This window comes from Hyla sarda, chromosome 5 (assembly GCF_029499605.1).
Source record: "Hyla sarda isolate aHylSar1 chromosome 5, aHylSar1.hap1, whole genome shotgun sequence".
NCBI classification, from domain to species: Eukaryota; Metazoa; Chordata; class Amphibia; order Anura; family Hylidae; genus Hyla; species Hyla sarda.
Window position 1 is genome coordinate 113040207 of NC_079193.1, and position 14269 is coordinate 113054475.

The 14269-nt window shown below is 46.7% G+C and overlaps 1 protein-coding gene across 2 annotated transcripts in view; it reads right to left on the minus strand.

The window, feature by feature from the left end:
• Positions 1-14269, minus strand: part of TOPAZ1 (testis and ovary specific TOPAZ 1) — a 326337-nt gene that overhangs the window by 245127 nt on the left and 66941 nt on the right. For both annotated transcript variants that reach the window (XM_056520122.1, XM_056520121.1), the window contains exons 10-11: positions 10206-10357; positions 6434-6526 (exon numbers count right to left, since the gene is read on the minus strand). In XM_056520122.1, coding sequence (XP_056376097.1) covers positions 6434-6526; positions 10206-10357 — 245 coding nt within the window. The remainder of the gene's footprint in view (positions 1-6433; positions 6527-10205; positions 10358-14269) is intronic.

Consider the following 14269-nt stretch of genomic DNA (forward strand, 5'->3'; position numbering starts at 1 on the left):
ATGTTGCAGCTGATGCCCCCCTCAACTGGAGAAGGCACAGTTAATATACAGCAGTCATGCGGCTGATGCTAGCTGGTCAGAAAGCAGTTACATTGTGTTCATACTTACGTGATCTGTGATGTATAAAAGGAGATTTTTTTACACTTACCGTAAAATCTCTTTCTCGAAGGATCCATTGGGGGACACAGACAGTGGGTGTATCTTGCTGTCTCTAGGAGGTGTGACACTATGGTGATAAAAAAAAAAAAAAAAAAAAAAAGTCAGCTCCACCCAGCAGGATACACCCACCTTCAGGCTCTGAGCTAGTCAGTTTAAGTTCCAGAGCAATAGGAGGAGACCAATAGGTCAAAGAAAAACCCAAAACTGTCCGAGAACCAGAAGAAAAAACGTAACTGAACACACCATCGGACAGAGAACCAAGGAAAAAAAAAACAAAAAGGGCGGGAGCTGTGTCTCCCAATGGATCCTTCGAGAAAGATTTTACGGTAAGTGTTAAAAATCTCCTTTCTCCATTGGCTCCATTGGGGGACACAGACAGTGGGACATACCAAAGCAGTCCCTTGGGTGGGCAGATAAGTAATCAGGCAGACGGCTGATCCACTGCCGCCTGCAACACCTTACGCCCCAGGGAAGCATCAGCCGATGCGAAAGTATGAACCTGATAAAACCTCGAGAAAGTGTGCAAAGACCACCAGGTAGCCGCCTTGCAAATCTGCGAGGCGGAAGCTCTATTCTGGAGAGCCCAGGATGCCCCAACAGAACGAGTGGAATGAGCCACAACCCCGAAAGGCTTCCGAAATGGCAGACCGAATCCACCTAGAAATGGTGGCCTTAGAAGCAGTTTGTCCCTTGCGACGACCTTCCGTCAGGACGAAAAAGGAATCACACTGACGAAAGGAAGAAGTGATAGAGAGATAAGACCGAACAGCCCGAACCACGTCCAGCTTGTGCAGTAAGCGCTCCCTAGGATGAGAAGGAGCCGGGCAAAATGACGGGAGGACAATATCTTCATTGAGATGAAAGGCCGAGATCACCTTAGGTAAAAAAAGGAAGGGTCTGGCCGGAAAAAGACCTTGTCCTGGTGAATCACCAGAAACGGAGAACGGCAGGAAAGGGCTGCCAATTCAGAAACCCTCCGGATGGAGGTGATAGCCACCAGAAACGCCACTTTCCAAGAAAGGAGGTGGAGAGACACTTCTCTAAGGGGCTCAAAGGGTGCACCCTAGAGGGCACTCAGAACCAAATTCAAGTCCCAAGGGGGAAAAGGTGACCGATAAGGAGGGACAGCGTGCGCCACTCCTTGCAGAAAGGTCTGGACATGAGGATTAGAAGCCAGGGGCTGCTGGAAAAGAACAGTAAGGGAACCTTAAGAGAACTGAGAGACAACCCCAGTTCCAACCCCGACTGCAAAAAGGAGAGAAGACGGGGAACAGAGAAGGTCACCGGGGAGAAGTCTTTTACTTCACACCAACGAAAATAAGACCTCCAAGTACGGTGGTACATCCTTGCAGAGGAGGGCTTACGAGCCTTGAGCATGGTGAGAATGACTTGGGAAGAGAACCCGCGGGCCCTCAAAATCGCGGTCTCACCGGCCACGCCGTCAAATGCAGCGACTGTAAATTGGGGTGGCAAAGAGGACCCTGAGAGAGCAGGTCTGGACGGAGCGGAAGCAGAAGGCGCAGTGGAGAGTCGTCCAGGAGCCTGACTACATCGGCGTACCACGACCTTCGGAGCCAATCTGGAGCTACCAGAATGGCGGGGACGCCCTCTGCCTTGAGCTTCCTCAGCACCCTGGGAAGCGGAAGAAGAGGGAACAGATAGGGTAGGGTAAACCCCGCCCAAGGAATCACTAGGGCATCCACGGCCAGAGCCTGAGGGTCCACGTCCGGAATGCCCCAGAGGAGCGCGAAGACCTCTGGATGTAGAGACCACTCGCCGGGGTCGGGTGAGGACTGACTGAGGAAGTCCGCTTCCCAGTTGAGCACCCCCGGGATGTGAATCGCCGAAATGGCCGGAACCTTGCTCTCCGCCCAGGAGAGAATCTTGGTCACCTCGGCCATGGCTGCCGAGCTGCGAGTGCCGCCCTGACGATTTATGTACGCCACGGTCTTGGCATTGTCAGACTGAACGCGGACAGGACGGGACTGAAGATGGGACTCCCAATTGAGAAGACAAAGAAGAATCTCCCGTAATTCCAATATGTTTATCGGAAGAAGGGTCTCCTGGGGAGACCATAGTCCCTGGACCGTCCAATCCCTGAACACTCCGCCACAGCCCGACAGGCAGGCATCCGTTGTAACAACCTGCCAGTGAAGGGGAAGAAACGACCGCCCTTGGAGAAGAAGGGGGAAAGCGGAGCCACCAGAGCAGAGACTGACGGACCCTGAGAGGGAGAACAATCTCACGATCGAGGGACAGAGGAGAACTGGTCCACCGAGAGAGAATCTCCAGTTGGTGGGGACGGTAATGAAACTGGGCAAAAGGTACGGCCTCCATAGTTGCCACCATCCGACCCAGGACCTCCATACAAGTGCGGATGGAGACTGATACCTGGGTCCGAAGGGAGCGGACCCCCGACCGGAGCGCCAGACGTTTGTCCGGCAGAAGAAGAATTCGAGCAGAGGCCGTGTCGAAAAGAAGTCCCAGAAAGGTTAGAGACTGGGTAGGACGGAGAACTGACTTGTCCTGGTTAACCATCCACCCGAAGCAAGTCAGAGTTTGGAGAGTGATGTCCAGATTCTCCAGAGTCTGGCCCTGGTTGGAGCCTTGATGAGAAGGTTGTCCAGATAGGGTATCACTGAGATTCATCTCGACCGTCACAGGCCCATCACTGGCGCAAGCACCTTTGTAAAGACCCGAGGAGCCGTAGCTAGACCGAAGGGGAGGGCTACAAATCGAAAGTGCCCCTCCGGAACCGCAAAGCGGAGATACCGATGATGGCCCGGAAATATTGGCACATGGAGGTAGGCATCCTTGATGTCCACCGATGAAAGGAACTCGCCTTGTTCCAGGGACGCCACTACTGAACAGAGGGATTCCATTCGGAAGTGGCGGATGAGAAGATGAAGATTGAGACGCTTGAGGTCCAAAATTGGACGCACAGAACCATCCTTCTTGGGGACCACGAAAAGATTTGAATAGAAACCCCGAAAATGTTCCCTTCAAGGAACAGGAACGATAACCCCCTGGAGAAGCAAGGCAAAGACTGGAGAGCCGCTCGAAACTGCTTCGCCAGAGGAGGAGACCGGGGGGCCCGGGATCGAAAAAAGCGATCCCTCCGAAGGGATGCAAATTCGATGCGGTAACCGTTGCATACCACGTCCCTGACCCAAGAGTCTTGAATGTGAGAGGGCCAAATGTCTAGAAAAAGTAAGAGACGACCTCCCACCCGAGAAGAAACTGCGGGTGGGGGCCTCACTTCATGCAGAAGTGGGCTTGCGGTTGCCTGATTTGAGCGCAAAACGGCCGGACCGGTTGTAGTCCGACTTCCAAGACTGGCGAGCCCGAAACGAGGGAGCCTTCTTGTCCCGCGAGGGCGGCTGCCCGGATCCCTTGTTGGAGCTGGAGGTCCGAAAGGACCGAAAGGAAAAGGCCTTCCTTTTGGGAAGTAGGGCGAGCCTTATTTTGAGGTAACAAGGAACTCTTACCTCGGAGATAATCTCATCAAGGCGTTTGCCAAAAAGATGGCCACCCGTAAAGGGGAGCTCAGTGAGAGATCTTTTGGAAGCGGCATCCGCATTAGCCTTACGCCACATAGAGCGGCGGAGAGCCGCTAGATGACCCACAGCATAGGCAGAACGGGCTGCCTGTGTGGAAAAATCCCCGGCTTTAAAGCATTGGAGAGCCAAAGCAGATAGATCCTCTGGGGGAGGGGGGGGATCCCGCTAAGATATCCTTACGGAGCTTTTGGCACCACTCCGACAGGCCCTTGGACACCCATGTGGAGGCGAAGATGGGAAGAAGAGAAGAGCCAGCAGCTTCCGTGGCAAACTTCGCTAAGGATTCTACCTTCTTGTCCGTGGGATCCTTGAAGGCAGCGGCATCTGCCAGAGGCAGTGTAGTCGCCTTATTGATCCGGGAAACTGATGGGTCCACTGAGGGAGGAGAAACCACCTTAGTGACAAAGACCTTGTCAAATGGATAAGGATTTTGAATTGTCTTGAATCCAGGGAACCTCTAGTCTGGAAGTTTCCATGCGGTCTCCAGAATGTCGTCAAAGTCAGCGTGAGAGCTGAACTTCTGAGGTGCTGGCTTAGCACAATGAAAGGATACTCCTGGATTGACATCCGAAGATCCTGGGTCCTCTAAGTGAAAGGTGTCTCTCAGGGCTGTAACCAAAGAGTTAACCGTTGCAACTGAGTCCGGGCGGTCCTCAGAGTCAGATGCAGGCTCGGAAGCCTCGTCCACCAGTTCGCCAGGGGAATGAGAATGGGTAGAGGCAGTCCTGGAGGGGGGGGCGACTCAGCCTGAGAACGCGGCTCTGGCGTGGCAGAGCGGCGACTCCGAGAACGTCCTCTGGAGGAGCGACGTTTGTGCCCAGATGACGGGGGGGGCGGGACCCAGGAGGGGAACGCTCACGTCTACTTGAAGACTCATTGGAAGAGTCAGACGAGTCACCACTAGGATGCTTGTGAGAGCGTGAGGTATGTGGAGACAAGGAGCGAGCCCTTCCAGAGGTCCTGCGCAGGGAAAACCCCTTCAAGGCGGACACCACTTCCCGGGAGGCCTCAGCCACCGAGCGGGAGACTTTGTTCAAGTCAGCCATATACTGGGTCAGGGAAGAAACCCAGGCTGGGGGAGCGTCTGGATTCACCGGGACCGAAGGGGCATCAGGGGGTACCAGGGGGTCTGGGGGAGCAGTGGCGCAGGCAGGACAAGTGGGCTCAGCAGAGCCAGACATTTTGGTATTACAGTGCTTACAGAGATAGTAAGTCACTGAAGTTCCAGGTCTCTGTTCAGAGGGAGGAACAGCTCTGGGTACGGACATAATGAGGGAAAAGAAGGGAGATAGGAACTTTCTCACCCTAGTCTGCCCCCTGTCAGCTGCAGTGAGGAGACTCCCTCTGTGCAGCTAGAGAGAGAGAAATGGCCAGCCAATAGGAAGAGAGGGGCGTGCCTGAAGCAAGGCACTACGTAAATGCCCCCTTCCTACTGAAATTCGCGGCCACGGCGCTGAATGGAGGCAGCTTCGCGCCTCTGAGCTCTTCCAGCCCCATGGGCGGAGCCACAGACCGGCCGGAAGAACTATCATGGTGCCCGCTCCTTGCCCCGAGCGCACCTGTCGCTCATTTGTGCGCTCGGGGGAATCGGGCGGGCGGCCAGCGCCGGAAGAGACTGCCGGTGAAAAGAAGTAAGCCGGCGCAAAAGTGCCCGGCTAATAGCAGCGCCGCGGCTGTCAGCCACTTATAAGCCGCTGCCGGCAAAGTGAAACTAAGCCGGCACTGAGAGTGCCCGGCCCAGGACAGCGCCGTGGCTAACAGCCGCGTATAAGGCGCTGTGAGAGACAAAGTTAAACACACACACGCACACAAGTGAAGTGCCGGAATAAGGCGCTATGGATGTGACACCCAAGCACGCATACACACACACGTGAAGTGCCCCCCTATATGATGCCCCTTCAGGTGCCACTGCTCCCCCAAAAATAAAGTGCAGCCTGTAATAAAGTGCAGCCCCTGTAAGTTAGCCCCAAAAACTAAAGGGTGGGTAAAAACAGGGGTTCTCCAGCTGCTGCGAGTCCGTTCCTGTGGAGAAAAAAAGGGAGAAGTACTTATCTCAGTCAGAAGAACTCAACTACTGGAGTCTTCTGTGAAGTCTTCAGTCAGCATTAGTTACCTGCATCACGCCTGGCTGCTATGCGCGAGCGAGGCGAGAAGGGAATTAGGGGGACCCGGACCCGTGAGGTACCACCCAAGCGCTGACCGTTGGCGAGGGGGGGGTTAACAGCGCATATACGCAATGTCTGTGCCCCCTCACTCGCAATGGGGAAACGGGGAACCGCAGTCCCTGAGTCCCCACCTGAAAACAGAAAAGAAAAAGGAATAAAAAACTAACACGTCCCTAACTAGGAAAACAAAAAAAATTAGAAGACCTGGTCTGGAGCAACCCAGACCATGTCCACCTCCTTCAGACACTAAGATTAAACTGACTAGCTCAGAGCCTGAAGACGGGTGTATCCTGCTGGGAGGAGCTGACTTTTTTTTATCACCTTAGTGTCACACCTCCTAGAGACAGCAAGATACATCCACTGTCTGTGTCCCCCAATGGAGCCGATAGAGAAATTAAGTTTGACAGAGCAGTTTTTTCTAGTGATTTATAATTTATTTTTTTCCTGCGGATATGCCACGCCATCATGGCCGTTTACAAGCAATGAATCCCTCAACATATCCTTACAACACTGTGGTGAATTGTAAAATACAAACCATTTTCACCATACCTTGCAGAATATATCCAGTAAAGTTGAGAATGAAGTCTGTAAGCCAGAAAATACAACCTTTTCAAATACATTAATGATTTGGTCAAAGGATGGCTGGAAAGAAAAAAAAATTATAAGGCTTTCTTCACATATACTTTTTACACTATGATTTTAAGCTTATAAAAGTCACAGAAAACTATCCATCCTTCATGAAGCAGTTTTGTGGTGTTTTTTTCATGAAAATAGCATGTATTAGTATATGAATTTTTATATGTGGTGTTTTTACACCTGCATTTTTCTCTTTACAAGTCATGTCATTGATTATGTGATTCAAGGATTTGTATTTTTTTTTTTCACCCTATATAGAGGTCTATGAAGTAAAAGCCACACTTGACTAAAAACACCACTAAATGGAGGGGAAAAACTGACACATTGTTAGGGAAATCTCTCACCTTACCAAAGATTGGGCACAAACTGCCACTCATGATAAAGGGGTACTCTGGTGGAAAACATTATTATTATTATTTTTAAATCAACTGATGCAAGAAAGTTTAACATATTTGTAAATTACCTCTATTTAAAAATCTTAATCCTTCCAGTACTTTTCAGCTGCTGTATACAGAATACAGAAGAAGTTATTTTCTTTTTTAATTTCTTTTCTGTCTGACCAGTGCTGTCTGCTGACACCTCTGTCCAAGTAAGAAACTGGAGGAGCAGAGAAGGAGCAAATTCCCATAGCAAACCTATGCTACTCTGGACAGTTCCTGACATGAACAGAGGTGTCAGCAGAGAGCACTGTGGTCAGACAGAAAAGAAATTCAAAAACAAAAGAACTTCCTCTGAAGCATATAGCAGTAATTTACAAAATCTGCTTAACTTTATGGCACCAGTTGATTTAAAGCAGTGTTCACATCTGCATCATATCTGCTCAGTCATAGAAGCAGACAGAACAACAGAAATGCAAAAACAGTGGCAGATTCACTGAATGCTAGATATAGAGAGTGAACAAAAGGCCCCTATTATAATGGTCTCTTCAGTCTACTGCATGGTGTACAGCATTTTACTTGACAGAACAATGATGCATGCAGCTCTGCTGTATTTTGACTACAACAAAGGCTCCCAACCTCCGATTCTATGCAGTGCACTTCTTGGTGAAAATTACACTTTATTCTCTAGGTCCATATGGTTACAAGGATACCTAATTTATATATGTTTTATTTAAATTTATAACTACATGCACCAAAATTAGTATGTTTAAAATTGACTTTTTTTAGGGTATACAAAGTGACCAAAAATATGCAATTTTGGACTTTGGTATTTTTTTCATATGTAAATGCCATTGACTGCGTGGTTTAATTAAAATTATATTTTTATAGTTGGAACATTTGTGCATGAAGCGATACCACATGTTTATTTTTATTATGTTTAAATATTTTTTTAATATGGAATTTGGGAAAGGGGGGGGGGTTCAAACTTTTAAAATGAAACGGGTTAATGTTTTTTTCCTCAACTTTAAAAAAAAAAAAATTTTTTTATACACTATCAGTCCCTTAGGGGACTTTTAGAAGGAATTATTATATTCCTCCTACAGATCAATGTAGTTCTATAGAACTACATTCATCTGTGTGCTCTGCGCTCGATTTATCAGTCTCAAAGCCAGGACCAGCAGAGGAAGAGAGGTAAGCCCTCTGGCTACCTCGGCAGTGGATCGCTCCAACTCTATCGCGCTGCGATCACCGCATGTCGGCTATTAACGGTAGCCCCCAGCTACAGGAATCAGCTGGGGGCCAGCCGGTATGGTGCGGGCTCCTGACTCGAGCCTGTGCCATACCGTCCGTCCCCCTGCTGATTCCTGTAGAAGGGGGCTACCATGTTACACCACATGTGGTGATCGCAGCGCGATGGAGTTGGAGCGATCCACTGCCAAGGTAGCCAGAGGGCTTACCTCTCTTTCTCTGCTGGTCCCGGTTCTGAGACTGATAAATCTGGTTATCATCTCAGGATGAGCCGGCTCGGCCTTAGACGCCAACCGGTTAAGCAAAAGACCTGAGCATATTTTATTAAAACATTTTTTTTTAAGTTTTTGCTGGACAATGACTTTAACCTATTGAGGATATCTGGTGTAAATTTATGCCCCTGCTGCCCAAACTATAATGCACCAGAGTGTACATGTACAACCTGGAGTGTGAAGTGGACTATTAAATGAGTTATAGCTACTATCAAACATCACAGCATTTAAAGTATTAAAAGCCACATGCCAGTTAGCTTAGGGGGCCCTCCGATCAGACATCTTATTCCCTATCCTTTGGATAGGGTATAATATGTCTAGATATGGAGTATCCCTTTAAGCGGTTAATAAAGTGAACACTATTTTGTTTGTATGTACATTTGAGAAAAGCTTGTATGGAGCCAAAATGAGTCACAATGTGACCCCAACCTCCAAATATACACTAAGCATTTTGCAAGCATAAGGGTACGTTCAGACGAGGGGATCCACAGCGTATTTTACGCCACCGAAGACCGCTACAGGGTCCCTTTAGATGTGCCTGGTCGGATCGGCAATACGCTGCATTGAGCAGACAGATTGCGATGAGCGAGCGTCCGCGGCCTACCTCAGGGAGCAGAGGGAGCAGTCGCGATGTGTGCGAGTACACCGCACATGTGCGGCGACTCGCACATCGCAGCAGTGCGTCTGCTCATAGCGGCATAGTGCCGCTCTGAGCAGGCACATTTAAAGACACCTTGTAGGGGGGTCCTTCGGTGGCGGGACCGCAGCATAAATTACATTGTGGATCTGCTAGTCTGAACTTACCCTAAGGCTGATTTCATATTGTGTCTTGTAGTGTCTGATGGAGGTATAGTGGCATCCATCATACAAAGTTTTGTGTTTAAAAAAAAAAAAAAAGCACAGTATACTTAACACCGTTTAATGGAGTAGCGCAAACCTCAATTGACTCCATCTGTACAGAAGCAAAAAAACACTCTTTTGGCCTCTGTAAAAGGTAATGGGTGTCTATGGATACAATTATTGTATACACAGACCTTTCCTGATGTATCTTGAAGTAAACAGCTTCTCCCTAAAGAGTCGCTACCTAAAATTCGCCAGGGGACATTACTAGAGTGCAAAGGAAAAATGATAGAATTTGATGACACACATGAGCCTGAATGACATCAGTCAAGCCAGAAAGGGTGCTTATAAGGACAAGCTAAGCATGAGACTTTGGAAAAGTAACACCCTGTGATTCTTTAGCAGTTACTTGCATACAGTGTATGTAATGTTACAACTTCTCTTGTTAGACAATGCAGCAAGAAAGGATATGTGGTGAACAGAAATTATGAACAATAATCCAGAGCTTCCAATGAAGCAAGCTTGTGATGGGTTGAGTAAATTGAACACTGGTCCCATGGCAGAAAATCCATAACTTGTCTGGTGTGGATTTTCTCTAGTAGGACAGAGATTTGATACAGAGACAACAGCCCACTCCTATGTCCATCATCTGATGAATAATATTAGAAGAGTTTGCATGAGCCGACACTCCCAATATTGGTTATACTGAGGGGGAGAGTTATCAAAACCTGCGTAGAGGAAGAGTGGTGCAGTTGACCATAGCAACCAATCAGATTGCTTTCTTCACTTTTAAAAAGGTCTGTGAAAAATGAAAGAAGGAATCTGATGGGTTAACCCTCCCGCTGGATAGCCACTTTAAGAAACAGACATTTATTTGTATACTGGGCATACAAGATGGTAATGCAAAAAAAATTTTTTAAACACAAGGCAGAGGGATATACTTACAAATATTTTTGCAGTAGCTGCAGTTTCCAAGAGGTCAAAGAGATCCTTCCACATACTAAAATTTAACAATGTATTAAGAAGAGCACCAAAAATGCCTCTGTCGTAATGCTGTCTAGGAGAGTACTGACTGTAGTAACTTCGGAATATCCAAGCTAGGATGCAAACATAAGTGGTGGAACCCTCAGTTCTTCTAAACACATAACATAGTAAAAACACAACACTAAAGTTTTAAACATCCCATTGAAGGACAGGAGAAGTTCATGCTAAAATATTAACTATGCTGTGTGTGTGTGTGTGTATGTGTATGTATATATATATATATATATATATATATATACACACACACACACACACACACAAGGAGAGCAGCACAACCTATAAACGTAACTCTGCAGAAGGTGCACGCTGTAAGGGATCCAGGGTTAGTGGTTCCACTCATATAAAAATCCAGAAAGCAGCAGCACACAAAGGATATCCAGTGTACAAAAACGTTGTGCAAAAGAGAATTTTACAGTTACATATAAAGTGCAAAACACTTTTTATGTAACTGTAAAATACTCTTTTGCACAATGTTTATATTAAATTGTTAACTGATTAATTGGTCCTGCGTGACCATAAAAAGTCACATGATGTAACACTAGTTGCTTGAAAATGATGGTGTGAGACCATCGAAATGTCGCTACTGCACATTTGGGATGAATAAATAACTACCTTTTTTTTTTTTATAACACCATTTTTGAGTGCCACTGCATTTTCCTTGGAGTATGTTTATAGGATCCTGGACCGTGACCCAAGCTAGGAGGCACCTGTTCACACTACTAGGAGTACTGCTTTCTTCCTTGACATATATATATTTTAAAAAGCATAAATAATGATAGCAACCGTACACATTCTGCTTTAAAATATAGACATTAAACACCAGTGTATTATAAATTGGAATTAAAGAATTTTCCCACCTGGCTCTTTCACTGCCATACTATGCCACGTCCCTTTCTTACTTCCTGGTTAAAACCGGGGCGGGACATGTAAATTACATAGGCAATGAATCACTGGGTTACAGTGTGGGTTAACAGGAGACCGATGAGGGGTCAATGAGTTAAGATCCTCTTCTATCTCCACCGAATTGCGCACAGGAGGCGTGACCAGCGCCAATGAATATTCAAATTAATCTGGCGGGTCTTCCCCTGTGCGCTATTCAGCGGGGATAGAAGAGGATCTTTGCAGAGACACAGCTCCGGACTACAGGTATGTATTTATCTCAATGACCCCTCTTCGGTCTCCTGTTCCCCCACACTGTAACCCAGTGTGTTGGGTTTCGTGTGGGTGAAGAGGATGACTGTTTTCCTTGAAGGTCACCAACTGCTCCTTGCCTCTGCTTTTTAGGTGAGCGCTCTGTGCACTTTGAAAAACCCCAGACAACTCTAGGACTTGTGTTCTGTGCATGGAGCCATCTGCGATGAAGTTTGCAGACACAGAAGGTGGCTGGGCAGGGGAACCAGTTAACAAGAAGAGAGGATCAGGCACAACATGAAAGAGGCAAAAGTTAGCCAATTATATGCATATGTAAAATTGTTAACCTTGCATGGTCTATAACGTGACATGTGATGTAGGAGATGTGAATAACCCTTTAATAAAAAAATGTTTTTAAAAACACACCAGTACCCAATTAGTTACATTACCAGTATAAAAAAAAAAAGTAAGCAACATGCACCTTTGCCTTTCTAATCTTTTTACATGGTTCACTGTGTGTTTAAACTAGCAATTTATCTTAAAACTTTAGGTCGGCGCGATTAGACAATACTAAATTTGCATAGTTTCAGTCATGTATCACTAATTTTAAAAAAAATAAAGCTTTTCCAAAAAAAAAAAAAAAAAAGGCTTGGGTTTTGTATTTTGTTTTTACATTTATGCTATTTACCATACAGGATAATAATGTTATATTTTAATAATTTAGACAATTACATATGCGGGGGAACGCTGAGCAGTTTGATGCTTACCATGCCTGGATCCGCCCCGCCGTTTGGCCATAATCTTCTATTTTTGGTATATGCTAATTAGGTGCTAACTTGCACTCTGACGTCAGTGTTTTTTGGCCGCAGCGCCTCCCAGCTCATCAATATTCCTCCCCTCCCTCTGCCTCTCCCTCTTCTCCCCGCTCTGTAATGAACAGGGAGAGGCAGAGGGAGGGGAGGAATATTGAGGAGCTGGGTGGTGCTGCAGCCAAAAATGCTGACGTCAGAGTGCCAGTTGGCACCTAATTAGCATAAACCAAAAATAGAAGATTACGGAAGAACAGCGGGTGGATCTGGGCACGGTAAGCATAAAACTGATCAGTATCCCCTGCACTACCAGCCAGTACTGCTGGTTAGTGTGGGGGGGTAGCAAGCTGACAGTTTTCCTTTAAAACATTTTTACATAGAAAATGGGAAAAGGGGAGGTGATTTAAACTTTTAATATGAAAGATTGTGTATTTTTTAAACCTTTATAAAACTTTTAACACTTTATTGGTCCCCTTAGAGCAGGGGTCTCAAACTCCCGGCCCACGGGCCATTTGCAGCCCATGGAACAAAAGTTTATGGCCCGCACCAGGTATATGTCATTTGTATTACTCGACTCCCGGGACATGCAGTTCCGGGCGCCGGGCAGGTAACTTCTTCAGGCATTTAGCCCTGCTAACAGTGCTAAATGCCATAAGGCTTCACCTACCCCCCCCCCCCTCCTCCGCATCTCCGGTTGGCCAGTGTGAGGTGGAATTTTGGGACCCATGAAAATGTGCGACCGGCCGGCCCGAGTCTGGTGAGGGACGTCGCGCATGTGACGTCCCTCCGCAGACCTGCACAGGAGGACGTCAGTGACGTCACTCGTCAGGCCACCGCCGGAGAGAGGACAGGCAAGGTTGTCTATGTGTGTGTGCGTGCATGTGTGGGTGTGTGTCTGTGTGAGTGAGTGAGTTGGAGGGGGGGGGGGGGGGACAATGATATCCAACGTGGGGAACCCGCTGCCTACCCAACGTGGGGTAGCCTCACCCAGCTGCTACCTCCAGTGGACCCCGGATAATTTTTAGGACAAATCCACCCACTAGATCACCAGGGACTGTTTAAAGGTCCATTTAGATTCCACTGTCAAATTTTACAGCAAGATATAAAGGGTTAATAGCCAGCCACAGCAATCGCTGCATACCAGCTATTAGCAGCGGCCTCCAGCTACTAAAAACAGCTGGGGGTATCCAGGTATGGTGCGGGCTTGAGTCAGGATCCCAACCCATGCACACCTTAGTGGCACCATGATGGACTAGCTCTTTCATGTGTTGTGAAGGGGTTAAAAGATAACGTATTTAAACCTGCAACTTTTTATTTTATTTATTTTTTACGGGGAAAAGACCACACTACGGAAGTGTTTTTTTTTTTTTTTGATGGCTAATGAGGGGTCTGGGATATTTTCATTGTAATAAAGTTCTGACTAATTTGTGACTTCGTTTTGGAAGTGGTTTGATAGACTACATCCATTACTAAGCCAGGTCTTAGCGTTGGCCTGTAAAACAGCTAACGCTAACTAAATTTGATTCTGGCTGGTTATTGAAAATAGGCAGGATCCCCAAACATTTTTTTATTTATTTAATTATCTGGCGCCAGTGGGTACTGGGGTAATAATAAATGAGAGAAGGGGCTAACACTCACACATTCAAAGACCCCTTTTTAGCCAATTCTTTCTCACATAGTCCGGTCTACGTGGTAAATAAAAAGATACACTAAAAATGATAAAGGAGGGCAGGGCTTATAGAGGAAAATACTCACCGGATAAATAGTGATTGTTTTCCACTATAACCTCTGCACTTCTAGAGATGACTTATATGAATTGCCCTGATGATTAATTAAGTGAATTATGCTATGTATTTTATCATTTTTAGTGTATATATTTTGTCAATATGCACTTTTCACTTTATGGCTATATGTATCTTAACTTATGCACGCAGTTTTATATTTATGTATTCATATTTACACTTCCGGTATCTAATTAATATTGTTCACTGATTTGTAAATAACTAAGAACCTGTGTATGCTTGA